The sequence below is a fragment of the Macaca mulatta genome, chromosome 16 (assembly GCF_049350105.2).
Source record: "Macaca mulatta isolate MMU2019108-1 chromosome 16, T2T-MMU8v2.0, whole genome shotgun sequence".
NCBI lineage: Eukaryota > Metazoa > Chordata > Mammalia > Primates > Cercopithecidae > Macaca > Macaca mulatta.
This window is the reverse complement of record NC_133421.1, coordinates 7,951,432-7,973,510: the sequence shown is the minus strand read 5'-3', so window position 1 is coordinate 7,973,510 and position 22,079 is coordinate 7,951,432. Positions and strand designations below refer to the sequence as shown.

The following is a 22,079-nucleotide window of genomic DNA, read 5'->3' as shown; positions in this document are numbered from 1 at the left end:
TCGGCCTCCCAAAGTGTTGGGATTACAGGCGTGAGCCACTGCGCCCGGCTAACGTGTCCTTTTAAATGGGGGAGGAGCTCGACTGAAAGGGCCTAACAGTCTGAGCAGTTCCTGCCCCTCATAGTAGCCTCTCCTCACTTTTTTCCTCCCTGCCAAGAGTGCCCCTGAGGAGGCAGGGCTGAGGCGTGAAGGCATTAGTAAGAACAAAGAGACCATCCCTCTTTTACTCCCCTCCTTCAGGACGGTGAAGAGCCCTGGCCTGGTGACCTGGGCTGGTTTATGCAAAAAAAAAAAAAAAAAAAATTGTGTTTCTACCCATGCATGAGCTTCCACTAGCTCATAGAAGATTAGATACCTTTGTAGCTACTTCTCAGCATGTGCCACGTGATCTCAAGGTGGGCCCAGCTCTGCTCGGTTGACTCCAGGGGTGGCTAACGGAGGGGTAGGAGTGACTGCCGAGGATGGAGGAGGAGACTGTTTGGCTTTAGCCAGGGGACCCCTCAGCGTCCACCCCTGTGGACCCCAGAGGCTGGTAGCAAGAGAGAGGGAGACAGCCACGCTCTCCAGCCGAGCTGAGGTGATGCTTTGCTTGGGGTGCTGAGTGTGTGGGTGATGACCTTGGCTTTCGTCTCAAGAGCAGTGTGGCTCATTGGCAATTAGAGGGGATGATCACAATTGGTACCTCACCAAGGCTGTGATTAAGCAAAAATAGGCTCCATTCTTCAGGCATCAAGAGCAGCCATGGTGAGCTGGGTGGACCACCTCTCCTGATGTGGTGCTAGCAGGGTACTAGGAGCTGGCACTGTGGTAGCTGGCCTGTCTCAAAGCCTGTCAAAAAACACTGTCACAAAAACAGCTGTGGGCTCACCCACCCCAAACCTGGGCCCTGCAGGGACCCAGCCTGAATAGGGACGTGCAAACAGAAATTAACAGGAAGTGGGAAGAAACAGGCAGCCCAATGATGAGGTCCTGGGGTCCCCTGTATGTGGCTCTCCACCCCTGAGGACCCCCTGCCAGCTGCTTTTATCACCAGAGTCCCTGAGGAAGCCTCTAGGGGTAGAATTATAGAGCCCAGACCAGACTCTTCTAGAATCCCTAGAGGTTCCTACATACCAGTTCCCATGAGTACTTTCACGAAATGTGCTTCTCAGTGGATGATGCTTCCCTGAACCTGATTTCTCCTGAGGGTTTAATGGCGCACAGATGTCTCACAGGCTGTGTGCATCCTGGGATCTTCCAAAAGGTTTTCATAAAAATGCCATCCTAGGCCCTGAAAGCTGATGAACTCTATTCTCAAGGGGCCTACAGTCTGATGGGGAAATAGACAAGTGAGCCAGCACCAGCGCCACCTACTGTGGGATAACCATCTTTGCCTAGATAGATCAAAGATGGCTTTCTGGAGGTGACAGCAATTGAGCAGGGTTTTGCAGGATGAGTAGACGTTTGCCAGTCTGCAAAGGCAGGAAGGGCTTACAGGCAGGCAGAGGGCTCACATGAGCAAAGGCAAGGACGAGTGAAAGGGTTATGTCTTAGGGGTGAGTCAGAGCCAATGGCCTCAATCATCATGGTAGGAATATCCGGCTTTTAGAAGAGCAGAGACCTGTGGGGAAGGTACAGGGAAGGTGGCCTACGGCTGCCCCTGCTTGTCTACAGGGGCCTCTGCTAAGACGAAGATGGGGGATGTGCCTTTCTGTGGGGAAGCTCTGGTCCTGTTAGTCACCTCTCAAGGGGCCAGAATCTAAATCTGGCAGGCTAGATCTCCCTTCCTCCATCTCCCAGAGCAAAGCATTCCTGGCTTTTGTGCATGGAAAGGAAGCAAGGCTCTGTCCCCAAACAGCGTAGGAGGCGAGACTCTTCCCTCCTGCTAGGGAGGAGTGAGGGATACTGAGGATAATCCTGCCCAGTCTCTGGCCTGTGGCTCCCATCCCCACGGAACCAGGCATGGCCTCAACATCGTTGGTGGCCAGGATGCAGCAGTCATCCATCGATTTGATGCCCAGAGCATCACATGGGTCCCGAGGGGGCTGGCTCCGGACAGATCAAAGATGTAGGCGCTCCTTGGCTTTTGTAATGGGTGAGGGTGCAGGGTCCAGCCCCCACCTAACAGAGGGCATCGTGCCCAGGAGACAGCAGGACCCTCATGTCTTCCCTGCAATGTATTTATAGCCTTGCCATAGTAATTTGTGGCAATCACAGCATTTAATCCTGTAATCACACTGCAAACAGGCACCCAGCCCAGCAAGGCCGAGGAGCCTGCCAGGGCTCAGGGAGGGACTTGGCACAAGGGAAGGCAAGTGTGGAGGCGGCAATGTCCCCAGCAGCCCATCTTGTCAGCTGTGGCCCTGGCTCTGTGCCCTGGATGTCCCCTGGATAGTGATAATAATAACAATAGCAGCTAACCCATGTGACACTTCCTGTGTTCCGCACCGTGCTCTAAGCCCTTTATGCATACGAACTCATCTATCCTCACCACCACCCCATGGGGTAGCTGCTTTTATTATCCCCATATTCCAGATGAAGAAACTGAGGCACAGGTCACACAGCTGATAAAAGTCAAGATGTGAACTCAGGTGAACTCAGATGTGATCCAGGGTCCCTGGCTTTAACCACGCTCCTCCCAGCCCTAGAGCCAACCTCAGCCCTGCCGTCACTCCTTGTTCTTCTTGACTCACAGCCTGCCCCAGAGTCGCACACACAGCTGCACACACCATGAAGCATGAGCGCTTTGTCTCAGGGAAGCCACACTCAGACCATCTCCCTCCTGGTGCTAGTTCATGGGGTGGAAACGGGCCTGGCAGCGGCAGACCTGGGCTTGAACCTTTAAGGTACTTGGGTAGGTTGAGTCTCGGTTTGCTCATCTGTAAAATGGGGCTAATTACAAGACCATTCAGACTCAGAGAGAAATTGCGGGGACCAGACAGGATGAATCATGTAAAGCACATAGCGCCCAGGACATAATAAGTGCTTAATAAAGCTGAGCCATTACTGTTGTCTTGTGTTATCATCCTGTCCTGAGGGGAGAGCCTGGGTCTCCTCTAGCCAAGCCCAGGGCAACGTCTTTAGTAAGTTAGAAATTAGGCAGGAGAGCTGAGCCAGTGGGAAGAACTAGGAAGTGCTGGGCACAGCCGGGCCCCAGGATGGGTTTTCCCTCCTCCTGCATTTAGGAAGCAATTTCCTGTCTGTGTGGGCAGCTCGGAGCTCATAAAGCAGTTACCCTTTGACTGGGATTGTGTCTGGGAGGACTGGATATTTCAGAAATGCTCTTCCCTGCTGAGAAAAGCTTCTCATGTGCAGTTCCTTGTAGAGGTGCCCTCCCCTGGGGCTGGTCGTGGTGAGGGGATGTTGACAGGGTGCCTAGCGTTGCCCACAAAGCCCCCGGAAGTACCCTCCCCAGACGTGACTCCTAGAGGGGAGCAGCAGGCTGTGGTGGGGGTGCGGGGGGTGTGAAGAAGGCAAGGACCATCTTTATCTAGAACCTGCGACTTTAAGAGAGAGATGAGCCAGTTCCTCCTCCCTGAAGACAAACAGGTGGTTCAGCTTGGCTGTAGGTTTTAGCCACACACGGGAGGTAGCATCCATCTCACGGGAGAGGAAGGAGAGGAGCTGAAGGCAGCCTGGAGGCAGGAAGGAGTCCTCAGAGCGGCAGGTATCATTTGGGTGGGGGCTCGGGGGTGGCTGTTGGATGCTTTGAAGTGTCTCCACCCAGGAGTCCAATGTCATGACATTCAGGGGCGTAGGTGTTAGATCAGGGGTTGACAAGCGTTTCTGGAAAGGGCCAGATAATAAATATTTCCAGCTTTGTAAGCTGTAAGGTGTCTGCTGTGACTGCTCCGCTCCTATGGCACAAAAGCCGCCTGCCATAGACAATCTGTAAATGAAGGAGCCTGAGTGTGTTCCAATAAAACTTTATTTACAGAAAACAGGCAGTGGGGCAGATTTGGTCCATGGCTGTGGTTTACCGAATTCTGTGTGAGGGAAATGAGAGCTCAGGGAGGGCTGGGAGCGAAGAAGGACTTCTTGAAGGAGGAGGTGTTGAGCCCAGGCTGCTGAGAGGAGCAAGGAGAGATCTCTGGCAAAGGCCAGCTTCACCCTAAAGCTCATGGGGGATACCAAGAGGGTTTCAAATGCTGACCTTACCTCTCTGGGAGTCTGCCTTCCCTAGAAAGTGGTCCCGTAATTCAAGGCTCTATTATCTCTCTGATAACTTCAAATATATATATATATATACACACACACACACACACACACACACACACACACACACATTTTGAAAGTTTTTTTTTTTTTTTGAGACGGAGTCTCGCTCTGTCGCCCAGGCTGGAGTGCTGTGGCCGGATCTCAGCTCACTGCAAGCTCCGCCTCCCGGGTTCCCGCCATTCTCCTGCCTCAGCCTCCCGAGTAGCCGGGACTACAGGCGCCCGCCACCTCACCCGGCTAGTTTTTTTTTTTGTATTTTTTAGTAGAGACGGGGTTTCACCGTGTTAGCCATGATGGTCTCGATCTCCTGACCTCGTGATCCGCCCGTCTCGGCCTCCCAAAGTGCTGGGATTACAGGCTTGAGCCACCGCGCCCGGCGAAAGTATTTATCCAGCTGTATTAGGGTTCTCTAGAGAAACCGACTGAAAGGATATATACACAGATGTATAAAAAGAGACTTATTGGCCAGGCACGGTGGCTCGTGCCTGTAATCCCAGCCTTTTGGGAGGCCGAGGCGGGCAGATCACTTGAGGTCAGGAGTTTGAGACCAGCCTGACCAACATGGAGAAACCCCGTCTCTTCTAAAAATACAAAATTAGCCAGGTGTGGTGGCGCATACCTGTAATCCCAGCTACTCGGGAGGCTGAGGCAGGAGAATCGCTTGAACCTGGGAGGCGGAGGTTGCGGTGACCTGAGATTGCACCATTGCACTCCAGCCTGGGCAACAAGAGTGAACCTCCGTCAAAAAAAAAAAAAAAAAAAAAAAAAAGAAAGAAAGAAAGAAAGAAAAAGAAAAAAGAGACTTATTATGAGGGACTGTCTCTTGTGATGATGGAGGCTGAGAGGTTCCCTGATCTGCTGTCTGGAAGTTGGGAGGCTCAGGAAAGCCTGTGGTGTAGTTCCAGCCTAAGCCCAAAGGCCGGAGAACCAGGCGAGACAATGGCATGAATCCCAGTTCAAGTCCCAAGGCCAGAGAAGCGGATGTGCTGATGTGTGAGGCAGGAGATGGAAATCTGGAGCTTGAGAAGAGTGAATCCTCCCTCCCTGCACCTCTTTGTTCTACTCAGACCCTCACGGACTGCACGGTGCCCACCCGCCTTGGCAGGGCAGATCACCTTCGTTCACTGCTTCAAATGCCAACCTCTTCCCCAAACACCTCACAGATAGACCCAGAGAGTGTGTTTTACCAGCTCTCTGGGCACCTCTCAGCCCCGTCAAGAGAGGGTGCATACAATTTGCCATCACACCAGCAATTCGAGTTGTTCTCAGCGGGAGGCTTGGCTCAAATCGCCGTCAGTAACTGGCAGTGGAAGTCGCCGGGCGGCACTCAGCCTTGCTGCTGTCTGTGGTGGAGAAACGCAGGCTGGCTCCTTTCGAGGAAGCCCCTCCTTTCAGGAGCACCATCGGCGACGGCCTCACTCTGCCACCCTCCCTTTCCTTGTGAGGAGAAAGGGCTTCATGTTGTGTGGGTCTCAGAGGCAGGGCCTGGATGGGGTGACTCTTCCTAGCTCCAGACTCTAACTAACTTGAGCTCACCTATGATGTAAGCCAAGGCCTCACCTTTAGAGCCAGCTGGGCCCAGGGAGTGTCTGATCACCTGAGGATGCTGAGCTCTCCTTTCCCTCTGCAGGAGAACTGTACCGGGTTTCCTTGAGAAGACAGAGGTTCCCGGCCCAGGGAAGCATCGAGATCCACGAAGACAGCGAGGTGGGCTGGGTTTCGGAGGGCGTCTGGGCCCGCCTCGGAGGCCGGGATTTTAGGAACGGCCCTTGGATAATAAGCGGCCTCATTTTCTTCCAGCTCTTCATCTGACTTGCTGTGTGACCCTGGGTGGGTCCGTGTCCTTCCCTGGGCTTTGGGTTCCCGTATGAACAGGAAGCATCTCTTGGGACTCTTCCTGCCCTGCCTTCCCTCCTGGCAGCCCGTGTCCTTCCCTCACTCTGAGTGCCCCCGAGGTTCTGTCACACAGCGGGGGGTATTCGAGCTGAGACTACTCCTCAGATTGCAGTTAAGACAGGCTGGACGGCCGGGCGTGGTGGCTCACGCCTGTAATCCCAGCACTTTGGGAGGCTGAGGTGGGCGGATCACAAGGTCAGGAGATCGAGACCATGGTGAAACCCCGTCTCTACTAAAAATAGAAAAAATTAGCCGGGCGCAGGGGCGGACGCCTGTAGTCCCAGCTACTCGGGAGGCTGAGGCAGGAGAATGGCGTGAACCCGGGAGGCGGAGCTTGCAGTGAGCCGAGATTGCGCCACTGCGCTCCAGCCTGGGCGACAGAGCGAGACTCCGTCTCAAAAAAAAAAAAAAAAAAAAAAAAGACAGGCTGGACATAGTGCCTGCTTCTCTGGCCTCAGTCTCCCCGTGTGTGTGAGCATGTGCATGTGTGTCCCTGTGTGTGTCCCTGTGTATGTGTGTGTCCCTGTGTGCCTCCCCCTACCCCAGCCGCCTTTCTCTTTCTGTATCCCAACCGCCTTGGCTCTCAGGAAGGCTGCCCGCAGCGCTCCTGCAAGACGCATGTCCTCCTGCTGGTCCTGCACGGGGGAAACATCCTGGACACGGGTGCCGGGGACCCGTCCTGCAAGGCAGCCGACATCCACACCTTCAGCTCCGTGCTGGAGAAGGTCACACGAGCCCACTTCCCTGCTGCCCTGGGCCACATCCTCATCAAGTTCGTCCCCTGTCCTGCCATCTGCTCTGAGGCTTTCTCGCTCGTCTCTCAGTGAGTCCATTTCTGCTTGTTTGGACTGGTTGGGGTTAGTGGGGGGACTACGTGGAGGGGCTTCCCCCACAACATGGACCCCATGGGCCGGTGGGTACCTGCAGGGACTCTCCAGGATGTCAGATCCTGATGAAACACAAGCATCCCTGGTGGAAGGTGTTGGGAAGAGTCCTCCGCCTGGGCCTGGGTGTGCCGGGGTCCTGTGAAATCTTGAGCCACTTCCTGTGTTCAACAAGCCTGCTCTGTTTGGCCCAGATAAAGACACTGAGTGTCGAGAGGTTGAGCAGTTTCCCCCAGGGTTGCCCAGCCCATGGAGACAGGAGTCAAACTCAGCCACACAGTCGCAGCCAAGTAGGAATCTGAAAAACACGAATGGTGTTTCTCCTTTGCTCTCACACCGTAACAGTCCACACAGGAGACTTCCGGGGCCACATGTGAGGGGCTGTTTCCGTGTATACCAAGCAGTCAGTTCTGCTGTGGGCACCAGCTGGGTGCCCTCCAATTCAATTCCGCCACTGTCTACCTGCAGATAGCATCAGATCCACGGGGTGAGAGCTTGGTCCCACAAGACTGCCCCAAACTTCCGACACCGATACCGTGCCCCAGTTTGTTTTACCTGCACTGCTGACAGCACAGCTTCCAGCTGGGGTTCTCGCAACCCTGTCACCGGGTTCAATTAATTGCTAGATGGGCTCACAGAACTCAGGAAAATGCTGAATCACATTTACTGGTTTATTATAAAGGATACAGATGAAGAGAGGCATAAGGTGAGGTATGGGAGAAGGGACGTGGAGCTTCCCTAGGTGTGCCGGCCTCTAGAAACCTCCACACGTTCAGCTCTCTGGAAGCTCTCCTGTCCTTTTGTCTCTTGAATGGAGGTGTCACTGGCCAGGCATGACTGACAACGTAGATATGTGGTTGGACAAAAAGGGTCTGACATTCAGACCGAGTGGGGAAACCCCGCAGGGCCTGTCTGCTCAGATGCTTCTTGGCCTCTCCACAGCATTCCTTCCTCCTCGGTATGGGGCAGGACCCTCCTGAAACGAGGGTCTCCTGACCTCAATCCAACAAGGGAGGTCAGAGAATTTCTTCACAGCCAGCTCCAAGACAGAAAGGTGGGGGAAAGTTCCTGCCTGGGGAGAGAATTAAAGGAGGGCAGGAGAATGTCAGAGAGAGAGACAGAGAGAGATTGATTCTGTTTTCCAAGGCCTAAATGCCCCAACATTATAACAACGGCTACGGGAGCCAGGAACTTTGGACAAACCTATCTATCTATTCTCTCTCTCTCTCTCTCTCTCTCTCTCTCTCTTTCTATTTATCTAGGTATTCATCCATCCATCCATCCATCCGTCCATCTATCCATCCATCCTCATCACTCTATCCATCCATCTATCCATCCATCCATTATCTCTGTCTGTCTGTCTATCTATCTATCTATCTATCTATCTATCTATCTATCTATCTATCTATCTATCTGTCTGATCTATCTGTCTACCTCATGATATCACAGTGCTGTGATGGAGGAGGAACAGGGCACTGTGGGCTCTCCGAGAAAGGCCAGAGAGGACTTCCTGGAGCAGTGACTTTTGGGTTTGCATACCATGGCTAAGTGTGTGGGCTCTCAGGCCGCATGGATCTGAATCCTGGCTGTGTGATCAGGGGAACGTGTTGAACCTCTCCTTATCTCAGTTTCCTAATCTATACAATGAAGGTAGCCTTAGTAAATAACCTCTCAGGGTGGCTGTGAAGAGTCTGTGTGCTAATGTGTGTGAAGCACTCAACACAGTGTCCAAAACGTAGAAAGTGCATAGGGATGCCAGTCTTGGGGATGCCAGCCTTGGGGATGCCAACCTTAGGGATGCCAGCTGTGGGGATCCAGCCATGGGGATACTAGCCTCGGGGATACTAGCCTTGAGGATGCCAGCCTTGGGGATGCTAGCCTTGGGGATGCCAGCCTCAGGGATGCCAGCTGTGGGGATCCAGCCATGGGGATACTAGCCTCGGGGATACTAGCTATGGGGATACCAAGCTTGGGGATACTAGCCATAGGGATGCCAGCCTTAGAGATCCAGCCATGGGGATGCCAGCCTTGGGGATACTAGTCTTGGGAATACTAGCCATGGGGATGCCAGCCTTAGGGATGCCTGCTGTGGGGATCCAGCCATGGGGATACTAGCCTTGGGGATACTAGCTATGGGGATGCCAGCCTTGGGGATGCTAACCTTGGGGATGCCAGCCTTGGGGATGCTAACCTTGGGGATGCCAGCCTTGGTGATGCCAGCTGTGGGGATCTAGCCATAGGGATACTAGCCTCGGGGATACTAGCTATGGGGATGCCAAGCTTGGGGATACTAGCCATAGGGATGCCAGCCTTAGAGATCCAGCGATGGGGATGCCAGCCTTGGAGATACTAGCTGTGGGGATCTAGCCATGGGGATGCCAGCCTTGGAGATGCGATGCTAGCCTCAGGGATACTAGCCATGCAGATACCAGCCTCGGAGATGCTAACCATGGGGATGCCAGCCTCGGGGATGCTAGCTGTCACTCACATCATCTTCCTCCTGGCTGGAAGAGGGGCTCTCTCTGCAGGTGGAGAGTGGGCTGGGGAGGGAGACTTCCAGCTCACAGTAGGGAACCCAGCTGGTGGGGAGAAAGGAGGGACGGATGTGTGCACAGAAGGGCTGGCTGAGCGCCGGGTAGCTTGCTCACTGCTGACGCTAGCATATCCTTGCCCACTGTGGGCCCTGGTACCTGTGGGGGACAAACTGAGGGGACCTCCAGGGTGTGGGGCCTCTGGGAGCTCCACCCACTGCTCTAGGCCCTGAGGACTGCAGTGCTCCCCGCCTACCTGTCCTGTTGAACTAGCTAAAAGTAAGTGCCTGGGCCGAGTGGATACCTAGATTCTCAGCAGTCATATGTGTAAAAAATGACCCAAATGCCTGCAGGGCCCAAATCCTGTAGGTATTTGGCAGATCGCTGGGGCTGGCAGCTGGGAACTTTCAGTCGGGGGCAGGAGGGAGGCCTCTGCACCTCCATTCTGCCTCTCCCCCTCACAGGACCCTGCCAGAGACTTGGGGCCGCTGCAGAGCCCAGCCCTCAGGCAGGGCCCTCATACCCTGGGGCTCCGGAGCTGGGGAAGGTGGGAAGAGGCCCCTAGCAGGGTGCCAGGTGTGTGGGGCACACCGCACCCCCGATTCCCCAGGAGAATGGGAGCCACTGTTCTCAGTCAGATGTGGCTCTGAGGAGGGCTCCGTGCGGGGAGGGCCAGAGTCCCCTGCCCTGGAGCTTCCAGCTGGTTGGGAGAGAGCATGGGCAAGCCCCTTCCCTTCCCTGGGCCTTCCTTTTCCCCCTCTGGATAGGGGGAAAGTCAGAGACTCTGATTTATCTGCATTCCTTGGACACCACCAGGAATTGCGGGCAGATCTCCATCAGAGTTGGAAGGAAGGAAGGAGATTAGGTCCGTAATTCCGCAACCTGGCTAATTGCCCAAATCCCTGGTGTGATTCTTGTTAAACTGCGAGATGTCCAGGCCTCCCCCGGGCGGTGGCTGATTCAGGAGGGAGGTGCCCCGGAATCTGCATCTCTGACACCTGCTCACTGCCTAGCTGGTGGCATAGCATGTTCCCTTGTCACTCTGCCAGTCCAGGACTTCACTGTGCAAGTTCATCATCCATCTCAGGAACCCCTCTACCTGTCCCCAGGACATCTGACCTCCAGAGCTGGGTCACCTCTATCTCCAGGAAGACGGATGGCCCAGCCATTCGCGGGCCGGCAGGAGGGAGCTTAGTTCTCCCCCAGGCAGCTCCTTGCCAGGGCCATTCATCACCCCGTAATCACGGCTGGGAGGGAGCTCTTTCTCAGCTAATTAAAATCTCTCCGCTGCAATCGAGGCCTGTTTCCTCTAATTTGTGTTCTTTGGAGATGAGGAATGGCTGACAGGGCCAACCTTGTACACCACGAGGACTCTGCCACCTGCTGAGAGTGCTCGAGCCCTGTCACCTGCCCCAGATTCTGTCGAGTGCCAGTGGGATCTGCATTGGGCTCCATCAGCCTGAGCTTGGGCTAAGGGGGAAGGGCAGGCTCTGGACAGGGGTGGAGAGTTCCCAGCCTCCCGCTATGGTCCTTCCTAACCAGCCAGGTCCGACAATGCACCTGGGTCGGAAGCCCCAGGGAACAGAAGCAGAGGCTGGGGCAGAGGCAGGGGCAGGTGACTCGGAGGCACTGGTCTCAAGTGAGTCTGAGCTGCCCAGAGAGGGAGGCATTTCCTAGTGGGAAGGTAGGGAGTTGAGGGCACCAATGCAAAGTCTGGACAATCTGCTGACTGGACACTGTTGGGCAGGCTCTCAGCCCCCTCTGGGGTCACAGAACTTTCTGCAAAGCTAATGAAAGCTCTGATCTTCTCCCAGTGACACAGTGAACACATCATGTCTGTAGCCGTGTGCCCAGCTCCAAGCTGTGGCCAACATGTGAACCCCAAGCCTGGCATGCCCTGTCTCCTCCTTTCCCAGCTTCTTCAAAGCCTTCCATGAGGCCTAGTTCAAGCCCCACCTCCTCCAGGAAGTCTGCCATGATGATATGTTCCACACTAGCTGACTCCTCAGCTGACTTCTTCCTCTATGATTGGGGTATCCTTTGGGGCCATGCAGAAGAGGGCAATAGAGACCACAGTCACAGGGACCCCAGGACCCACACCCATGGCCAACACAGGAAGGACACACAGGGAGTCAGCGTAGGCTTGAATCCTCTTCCCCTCTCCTCCCCACACTGCCTGTGTTCTGTGTCACCAGGCTCCCGCCTGGGTCTTCCTGAAGGGTCCCAGGAGCCCAATTCCGGGCCAGTATGCGCTCTCTTCTGCCTGATTCTCAGCCCCAAACCTGCCAACCTGCCCGATCCTGGCTGGGCTCACCTTGGGCCCCCTATCTGCAGCCTGAACCCCTACAGCCACGATGAGGGCTGCCTCAGCAGCAGCCAGGACCACGTCCCTCTGGCCGCCCTTCCCCTGTTGGCCATCTCCTCCCCGCAGTACCAGGACGCTGTCGCCACCGTCATCGAGCGAGCCAACCAGGTCTACAGAGAGTTCCTGAAGTCCTCCGATGGGATCGGCTTCAGTGGGCAGGTAGGACAGCCCGCCCTCCCCTCCTCTCCCCTCCCCCGTTCCGGCCCCTGCCTGGGAGAGAGGCTGGGATCTACTGAAAAGAACAAGGCCAGGCTGTTCTCGAATCAGCCTCTGAGCTCAAAGTCGGCTTTTGAGATCTCTGAGTTTGCCCTCATTTTACAGATGGAAAAACGGAGGCCAACAGTCTGAGTTCTGATTCTGAGCCCATGCTGCTCTCCAGCCCAAGTCTGACCCCTGAGAATAGCCTTCTCCCCGTCCTTGGGCTGACCTGGGCCGACGTCAACCCTGACCCCCCAGTTTGCACACTGTTTCCCAATTGGGCTCTCTCAATGCCTCCCAAGAACGAGTTCTCATTCTCCTGTGAGGAGGCAGCACTGCTCTGGCCGGGTGTGGGGTGAGGGGTCAGCAATGGGCAGGCCTGCAGTCCCAGCTGCATCTCTTCTAGGTATGTCTCATCGGGGACTGTGTAGGGGGCCTCCTGGCCTTCGATGCCATCTGCTACAGTGCAGGGCCCTCAGGGGACAGCCCTGCCAGCAGCAGCCGGAAGGGGAGCATCAGCAGCACCCAGGTACGGCTGGGGGGCAAGACTGCGGGAGGGCTGTGCCCACAGAGGTAGGGCCCGCCCCTCAGGGAGACAGTGCTGGTTCTTCACGTTGGCATCATGACATCCAGGTTACAAAGAAGTGTATCATAATCCGGCTGGGCGCAGTGGCTCATGCCTGTAATCCCAGCACTTTGGGAGGCCGAGTTGGGCAGATCACTTGAGGTCAGGAGTTTGAGACTAGCCTGGCCAACATGGTGAAATCCCGTCTCTACTAAATACAAAAATTAGCCGGGCATGGTGGTGCGCACCTGTAATCCCAGCTACTCGGGAGGCTGAGGCATGAGAATCACTTAAACCCAGGAGGCGGAGTTTGCAGTGAGCCAAGATCGTACCACTGTACTCCAGCCTGGGTGACAGAGGGAGACTCTGTTTCAAAAAAGAAAAAAAAAAAAAAAAAGAAAAAGAAGAAGTGTATTCCTAATCCCATAAGAGTAGCAGAGGATTATTATGACAGGTGTGGAAACTGAGGCCCGGAGAGCTGGATTTGGCTCCTTCGACAGCCGTCCAGCGTCCCAGCGGGAATGTCAATCCTGTGGATGCGGGAGAGAGCCTATGCCTAAAATCCTACCATGATTATGACGTGGCTTCCTGTGTCTTTTGGAAGAAGGGTAGCACCTCACATCTTAGGATGAAGGGGTTGGTTTGTGCTTGAGGGGAGGAGACAGGGCCCCAGAGTCTCCCGTGACAACAGTCCTTTTTTCTCCTGTCCCCTGTTCGGTCCCAAAGGACACCCCAGTTGCGGTGGAGGAAGATTGCAGCCTGGCCAGCAGCAAGCGTCTCAGCAAAAGCAACATTGACATCTCCAGTGGGTTGGAGGATGAGGAGCCCAAGAGGCCGTTGCCACGGAAACAGAGCGACTCCTCCACCTATGACTGCCAGGCCATCACCCAGCATCATGCCTTCCTCTCAAGGTAGCCCCTCCCTGTCCCCTGCTTGCATTCTGTCAAAGCACCCAGAAGCAAGAAGACCTTGGCTCAGAGTCAACTGGGAGGGCTGTGACCAGTCATATGTCCCAGGCCCTTCCGTGGGGGCCCATAGATAAGCATTGAAATGCTGGGACCGAGGCCACTGGCCATCCGCCCTGCACTGAGGGACCGAGGCCACTGGCCATCCGCCCTGCACTGAGGGACCAAGGCCACTCGCCGTCGGCCCTGCACTGAGGGACCGAGGCCACTGGCCATCTGCCCTGCACTGAGGGACCGAGGCCACTCGTCGTTGGCCCTGCACTGAGGGACCGAGGCTACTTGCCATCAGCCCTGTACTGAGACTCTGGAACCTGGTCCCTGTCCCTGCCTTACTCGGACTTGCAGAGAGACTGGGAACAGTCGTCTTTTTCTGAGCCTCGGCTTTTCTTCTGCAAAAAGATAAATGCTGCCCAGCCTGCTTCACTGCATGGTTTTAAGAACCTGGTGGAATAACGGCTGTGACTATTTTTTGTGAGTCACCCTAGGTGTGCGTTGTTATTTCTCACAGGGAAAGAGAGGGCCAAGTAGGGGTCACGCGGCTAGTAAGGGAAGAGCTGGGATCGTCATTCTGGTCTCCCTATCCCACGTTCAGTGCTTTCTAATCCAACACACTTTTGTTTGTGGGCCAGGCAGTTTCCTCTACAGAACTGCCTACCCTTTACCTTTCTAGAAGAGACATGCTCATCAATATGGGCTAAACACATTATCTGCACATTAATTCAGCTTACAAATTAATTGAACTTGGACCCCAATTGGAAGGAAAGCCTCTTTCTGTTTCCTTTGCGCCTCGGCGCTCTTCTTCCTTTCTTCCTCCTTCCTCCTTACCCAAGTGGTACCTTGAGGTCATTACAACATTTGGAAAATATATCATCTCACCACCCAGAGGAAGCCAATCGTCTCACTGTTAACATTGAGACTATTTCCTTCTACATGCTTTTAAGATCGTTTTACTTAAAAAAAAAACACAAAAAACCCTTTACATTGTGATCTTTTCCTGATATAATTAAAAATACTTGATAAATATTCTTTTTTTTTTTTTTTTTTTTTTGAGACGGAGTCTCGCTCTGTCGCCCAGGCTGGAGTGCAGTGGCCGGATCTCAGCTCACTGCAAGCTCCGCCGCCCGAGTTCACGCCATTCTCCGGCCTCAGCCTCCCAATTAGCTGGGACTACAGGCGCCTGCCACCTCGCCCGGCTAGTTTTTTGTATTTCTTAGTAGAGACGGGGTTTCACCGTGTTAGCCAGGATGGTCTCCATCTCCTGACCTCGTGATCCGCCCGTCTCGGCCTCCCAAAGTGCTGGGATTACAGGCTTGAGCCACCGCGCCCGGCCTTTGATAAATATTCTTAATGGCAATATAATATCGAGTGAATGGAGATCAGTTTACTTAATCCCTATAATTAGGCATTTTGGCTATTTCCAATTCCTTAGCAGTATAAATAGCCCTACAGTGAACATTTTTGTGCATAAACATTAGCGTGTATATTAGGGTGATTATATTTGGATGGACTCCTGGAGGAAGAGTTACTAGGTCAAAGGCTCTGCCCATTGAAATCTCTGAATGTTTAAAGCCTTGCTGACAGATGATCCTTCAGAAAAGCAGCTACCTTCTAGTGAGGCTTGCAAGGTGAAAACAAATCTCAACATTCCTGGTTCATCCTTGAAAAATCCTTTAGGAGAGCCCCAAATTGGGAGAGTGACGAGAAGTTGGAGGCTTCCAGGAGCTGGTCTGACACAGCCAGCTTTCCCCTCTGGTGCAGGGACAGATAGTGGTTTCTCTGGCAATTAAGTAGTTGGCGTGTGTTTAGGGACCACGCTGTACATGAAATATGTATTGTTAAACATCAGAGTCATCGTCTCACTGTGAGATGCTCACACTGCGAGAGGCAGGAGGGAGTGTGGGGACTGAGGATTCAACTTTGCCGACTCGCTCACTCCCAAGGGTAGGGCCCTTGTCCCCACGATTTCAATGGCTCTTTCTAAAGTTTGTTCTCCTCTAACTCAAGTAGTTTAGTTGCTTTGCATTCAGTTAATCGATTCACTTCAAGCTGTAGCTAATGCTGGCTGGAAGGTAAGGAAGGTGCCCAGGTTTCCTTCTGATTCTCAGCGCCCTACTCTGGGTCTGTGGCTGAACGTAACTCGGATTCTTCCCGCGGCAGTGGGCACCTGGGTTGGAAATGGTTGGAATTCTGTGTGTCTCACATTTTTCTCCTTAAGCTCTACTTCATCTGTGGGCTGGGGCTGGGGGTGGGGAGACCAAGCTGTTTGCATCTGTGTCTGCGGGTTGCCTGGAACGGGAGTTAGGATGAAAGCCCTGATGCCAGCAGAACAGAACTGACGTTAGCCAGCTGGGTGCTGGGCAGGCTGGGCTTGTCTGATACACAGTGCAGGAATCCTCAGCGTGGCCATCACAAAGCCAGCGTGATGAGGCAGGCCTGCCGGTGTGTAGGATGCTCGGGCGCCCCAGGTGCTCATCCTGTTTCTGTAAGTAACATTTTATTGGATCCAAGCCATGCATATTTAATCACTGTCCATGGGCGCGTTCGTGCTGCAACGGCAGAGTTAACTAGATGCAATGGAGACCACACAGTTCACGAAGTCTGAAATACTGACTCTGGCCCTTTGCAGAAAAAGTTTGTTGATTCCTTTTCTAGTCAAATATCAGCCAGGCCTTGGTGGCCAGTGCTGACTGTAGGTGGTGTGCAGTAGGTGGACTCTCAGCCCCGTCCCAGAGATGGAGGGTTGGGCACTCTGTGCTCAGAATTCAGGCTGTGCTGCTGAGTGAACACTCCCGCATTCTCGGTCCTTCCCTGACCTGCCCTGCCCTGCATCCTCCTCCCTCCACAGCATCCACTCCAGCGTGCTAAAGGATGAGTCTGAGACCCCGGCGGCGGCGGCAGGGCCACAGCTCCCCGAGGTCAGCCTGGGCCGCTTTGACTTCGATGTGTCCGACTTCTTCCTCTTTGGCTCGCCACTGGGCCTGGTCCTGGCCATGCGGAGGACGGTGCTGCCTGGGCTGGACGGTAGGGATGGTGTGGGTGGGGGCCTGAGGTGCCCGTGTGTCACTAGGGCCACCGTGTCAGGGCCTCGGAATGAGGGGAGTGGAGTCGGGGATGGGGACAGGAGGGTCACAGAGTTGGGATAGGTGGAAAGAGAGGAGAGAGGGTGGAGGGAGAGAGGAGCCGATTCCCTCCCGCCACAGGACCACAGGACGAAGGTGAGGCAGCTTCAGATGGATTTCACTCTCCATATCAAGTGCCCCTGGCTCTTTGTGACCCCATTGTCCGGTGGTCATACCCTATGGGGAAGAGAAGACAGAATATTCACCCTCTTGCCTCCCACCCTCTCCTTCTCCTGTACTGAGACAGACACGACTGCCAGGCTGGTCTCACCACCCACCCCCGCATAGCCCCAGGACCACCGCAAGTGCCTTTGCTCTACACAATACCTGCAACCTTTTTTTTTTTTTTTTTTTTTTGAGATGGAGTCTCACTCTATCGCCCAGGCTGGAGTGCAGTGGCGCGATCTCAGCTCACTGCAACCTCTGCCTCCTGGGTTAAAGCAATTTTCCTGCCTCAGCCTCTTTAGTAGCTGGGATTACAGGCGCCCACCATGACGCCTGGCTAATTTTTGTATTTTTGGTAGAGATGGAGTTTCACCATGTTGGCCAGGCTGGTCTCGAACTCCTGACCTCAAGAGATCCGCCCGCCTCGGCCTCCCAAATTGCTGGGATTACAGGCGTGAGCCACCGCGCCCGGCTAAGCTAATACCTGTAACCTTGAATGCCTTTTCCTGCTCCTCTAAAAATGTACACACCAGGTGATTGGCACCAGCGGGCATGGGGGTGGGGAGGGTAGCCGTGACTCTTAAGGACTGAAGCACAGACCGTCTGAGGCTGCAGGGCACCTTGGGTATCCACAGATCCATGCTTTTGGCCAGAGTTTACTGCTGAACTACGATATGGAACAGATAAAGTGGGAAGGGTTCTGGTAGAAATGGAGGCGCGGAGGCAGAACTCCATGGTTGCCCTCAATGTCACTAGTGAACCCTAGGGCTTCCGGGATGCTAAAGGGTCCAGTCCCTGTTCTAGAAGGACAGGGAGGCCCGCCGATGAGGTGGAGGCCTCAGTGGAGACACCTGCTGGTCAGCGAGAGACGTGTTCCACCAACTCTGGCAAACCTGGAACTCCGCAGCAGCAGGCCTGGGAATGGAGTGTTTACAGCTGTGAGGCCTGCGGAAGGGGCAGCTGACCTGCCTGAAGGAACCTGGGTTGGCTTCCTAGGTCAGGTGGTAACTGAGTGAAAACCGGAAGAATCTAAAGGAGTTGCCCCATGGAAATGGTGGAGGGAAGGCCCGCAAGGAGAAGGGATGGTTTGAGCAAAGGCACAGAGAAAGGAAAGCTGCAAGCCTGATTGAGGAAGGGCAGCTGTGCACCACGGCTGCAGTGCTGAGTGCCTATCACTGCACTCCTGGGTGGGGAGACAAACTGAACGTAACGGCTTTGTTCCCGTGGGGAGCAGGGAGCCCGGGGAGGCTCTTGAGAGGGGAGGAGGCTACTCCAGGCTACACTCCAGTGAGCCTCCTAGGGCCCAGGGAGCAGGTATTAGAAAGGGGCTTCCTTCTGTCTTCCCACTCACCCCAGGCTTCCAGGTGCGTCCTGCCTGCAGCCAGGTCTACAGCTTCTTCCATTGCGCAGACCCCTCTGCCTCACGGCTTGAGCCACTGCTGGAGCCTAAGTTCCACCTGGTGCCGCCTGTCAGCGTGCCTCGCTACCAGAGGTTCCCACTGGGCGATGGGCAGTCCCTCCTCCTCGGTAGGTTCTTGGGGGTGGGAGAGAGTGTGCTGAGCTGGAGGTGGGGCCCCAGCCCCTTCAGCCCCTCCAAGCTCTCAGCGAGCTCACCTGAGCAGGGGCTGTGAGAACAGAAGGTTAGCTGACTCCCCTGTCTTCAGAGTCGCCCACCTGTGCTAAGCACCTGCTCCATCTGAGGCATATTGGGGCTCAGAGACCCAGGCTCTGTCCCCCAACAGGCTCCCGGATGCACTCCTGTGGCCAGGGCTGGTGTAACACTTGAGCTTTCAGACCCGATGGCAGGTCCAGGGATCCGTGCTCCAAGCTATTTGTGAGTGCCCAGCCTGGACTCTGGAGGGGTAGGGCAGAAAGTGTGCCGTCCTGGTGGGCTTGATGGAAGAGGTGGCCTTTGATTAGGGTCCAGACAGGGGAGGTGCATTTGGACAGGTGGGGAAGAGCTAGAGGATGAGGGCTGAGATCTTCTAGGTGGGGAGAACAGAAGGAGTGAGGGCAGGTGGTTTGGCGAAGAGCCAGTGGCCTCCAGGGTCAAGTGGGGTGACCCGGGCATGGATCGAGTGTGTCATCGATGGGAGGCCTGTAATGGACAGTCAGCAGCTTAGAAATCAGAGCCTTGGCTCCACGCCCTACTTGAGGACGTTTAGCCTAAGCCTGCTCAGAGGTTTATGTCAGGGATGGGGGAGCTGTGCTTGGGGCTGATTCAGGATTAAAAACCATGCCTTCCTCACCCCTAATTCAATGGAGCCTTTGTTTCCAAATCCCTGCCTTCCTGGAGCTTCACTAGGTCGGCTAGGCTGGAAACCCCCTCCCCCACGGGTCCCTCTTTGGTCAGGGGGCTCCCCTCCCTCCCCTGAGGCTATCCTAGCTCTCTGGCAGGAGTCCCCATTCCCTTCCAGAGGCAGCCTCCATCCGTTGTGGCGCAGGGGAGGAGTTGGGTAAGAGAGGACATGGCTGTGAGTCACTTCTGGGACCTCAGCTGGTGCTTTTGGGGCAATGTCCCAGACGCTCCCTCTGCAGCTTTATTGGGGGCAGAGGTGATGGCTGGGACTCTGCGTAACTCACAGCTGCAGGGAGGTAAATGCGGCGATGTGCTGTGGCAACGGGGTCCCTTCAGGCTCAGGGGGCTGGTGGGGTGGGCACAGTGAGAAGGGCAGGTGCCTGCTGGGCTGGCAAGTGAGCAGGGCCAGGGCTGGCTCTTCCAAGTGCCCAGCCTCCCACCTAGCACAGGGCTGGCGCTGAGTGGGCAGCTCTGCTGGAGACACGTGACTCAGCCTGACCTTGAAACTCCCCCTCCAGCTGATGCCCTACACACGCACAGCCCCCTCTTCCTGGAGGGCGGCTCCCGGGACAGCCCGCCGCTTCCGGATGCCCCTGCCTCGCCCCGCCAGGCCTTGAGGTTCCGGCGCCCAGGACGGAGGATGAGCGAGGGAAGTTCCCACAGCGAAAGCTCGGAGTCCTCGGACAGCATGGCGCCCATGGGGGCCTCCCGCAGTGAGTGAGGTCCTTTTGGGGCCCTGCCTGGACTCGGGGGAGGGGAGCCTTCCTCTAGGTGGTTGCTGGGTCACTGCTAGAGCTGCTGAGGGTAGGTCCTTGGGTGGGGAGAGGGTGAAGGAAGTCCTGGGGGCAGCTTCTGCCTTTAGAGAGCCGGGCGTCTGCTGGTGGAGATCCAGCATCGGTCCACATCCTCACTCTGGCCCCAGACTGAGCTCTGACCTTGGAGGAACCTTGACCTCTGACCCTGGACAGAGCCCTGAACGCTGACCCTGCCTCAAATCAGAGCTCTGACCTTGAAGAGAGCAGTGACCCCTGATTCCTGACGGGGTCTGAGCTTTGACCTCAAACAGAGCCCTGACCTCTGAACCTGGGCAGGGCTCTGACCTCTGACCATTAAGGAAGTCCTGAACCTCCAGACATAGTCTCCACCCCGACTTCAGGCAGAGCCCACTGGCAACTGCCACTGAGCGGCAGCCCTGGGTGAGACTGTGGACGTCTCTGTGGGTCTGGCCCTCCTTCCTGGGCACAGGCTTGGTGGGTACATCTTAGCGGAGGGCGGGTGGGTTTTGAGAAGGAAAGAGGAAGAGCAGCGCATTCCCCAGGCCTCCTTCAGGCCAGGGTGCGCCAGCCCAAACCTGTGCCCCACGCGACACATCCACCACTGGTCTGGGCAATGGGAGACCCCACTGCCCCTCGAGGGAGGCCCTGGGCTGGCCACACACCCTCACCTTCCTCTCCGACCCACAGTCACAGCCAAGTGGTGGGGAAGCAAGAGGATCGACTACGCCCTGTACTGCCCTGATGTCCTCACGGCCTTCCCCACCGTGGCCCTGCCCCACCTCTTCCACGCCAGCTACTGGGAGTCCACGGACGTGGTGGCCTTCATCCTGAGACAGGTACCACTGCGCAGTCGTGGGCCTGCCCACAGCCACCGCGAGGGGGTACCGCCCTTCTCCAGCTGGAGAGGAAGCTATTCCTGCAGACCCTGTTCAGCTTTTGGCCTTGATCCTAAGAGCATGGGGAAGGCATTGGAGCACCTACGTGAGTGGGGAGTGACATGACCAGAGAATGGGCTTCATAAAGACATTGGCTCCTGGGTGACTGATGGTATGGTACATTCTCGAAAATTAAATATAAACTACATAGGAGAATGTCCCAGTGTTTCAACTTGGAGACTGGAGTAGTCAGTTCCCACTCCCCACTGGGTCTCAGTGGTCTCATCTGCAGAACAGAAGGTATAGCAGAAAGGCCGGTGCCCAGAGGACAGCCTGGTCGGGAGGGAGTCTGGGGAGCTGGTAGGGGTCATGACGTTCATGAACAGCTGCGATGGCCAAGGTTGGGGGTATGGTTTTATATTGAGTTCAATGGGAAGCCGTTACAGGGCTGTGAGCAAGGGAAAAGTAGCAACAGGCTTGTGTTTTTTGAAGGAAACCCTGAGGCTGAGGTTGCTGTTTTCAGGGCAGGAGAGGAACCATGAGGCCTGTTGTGAGGCCAGTGCGGGGGTCCAGCTTAGACAGGAGGCTTGGACTAGGACAGGGAGTGAAGGCAAGATTTCCACAGAGTGGCAAGATTTGCGTTACGGTGCGAGCACTTGCAGATGACCGCATTGTAGGAGAAAGAGGGGACCCAGAACGTCCTGTTTCTCACTTGAATGACTAAGGTGGTGCCATTTCCTGTACTTGGGGAAGAGCAGGGCTGGGCAGGGGGCGGAGGAAAGTGAGTTTTGTTTGTAGGTTCTTGGGGGTGGGAGAGAGTGTGCTAGGCTGGAAGTGGGTTCCCCGCCGGTGGCACCCAGGCCAGGGTGCTCCAGCGCAAACCTGTGCCCCCACGTGGCACATCCACCACTGGTCTGCATATGTGAAGTGTGAGATGCCTCTGAGGTGCTGGGATGGAAGGGAGTAGAGGAGTCTGGAACTTAGAGAAGACATCAGGATTCCAGAGAAAAATGTGGGTGTCATCAGAGCTTGGATGGCATTTAAAACTGGTGATGGGTGCCAGACCAAGGGAGCTCCTACAGAGAGGGCAGTTCAGAGATGAGTCCTGGAGCTCCCCCGGGAAGAGGAGGAGAAGCCACTGAAGGAGAGAAGAGGACATCCGTGAGGTTGGAGCACCCAGAGAGTGCAGGGAGAGGACCCCGGAGATAGGTGGGGTGGGAGTCACTGGGGCCTTGGCAAGAATG

General features: G+C 55.4%; 1 protein-coding gene across 2 annotated transcripts in view; it reads left to right on the top strand.

The window, feature by feature from the left end:
- Nucleotides 1-22,079, top strand: part of PITPNM3 (PITPNM family member 3) — a 104,442-nt gene that overhangs the window by 67,473 nt on the left and 14,890 nt on the right. For both annotated transcript variants that reach the window (XM_015118392.3, XM_077970103.1), the window contains exons 5-13: nucleotides 5,828-5,904; nucleotides 6,681-6,916; nucleotides 11,843-12,032; nucleotides 12,478-12,600; nucleotides 13,363-13,547; nucleotides 16,447-16,622; nucleotides 18,242-18,412; nucleotides 19,703-19,897; nucleotides 20,648-20,796. In XM_015118392.3, coding sequence (XP_014973878.1) covers nucleotides 5,828-5,904; nucleotides 6,681-6,916; nucleotides 11,843-12,032; nucleotides 12,478-12,600; nucleotides 13,363-13,547; nucleotides 16,447-16,622; nucleotides 18,242-18,412; nucleotides 19,703-19,897; nucleotides 20,648-20,796 — 1,502 coding nt within the window. The remainder of the gene's footprint in view (nucleotides 1-5,827; nucleotides 5,905-6,680; nucleotides 6,917-11,842; nucleotides 12,033-12,477; nucleotides 12,601-13,362; nucleotides 13,548-16,446; nucleotides 16,623-18,241; nucleotides 18,413-19,702; nucleotides 19,898-20,647; nucleotides 20,797-22,079) is intronic.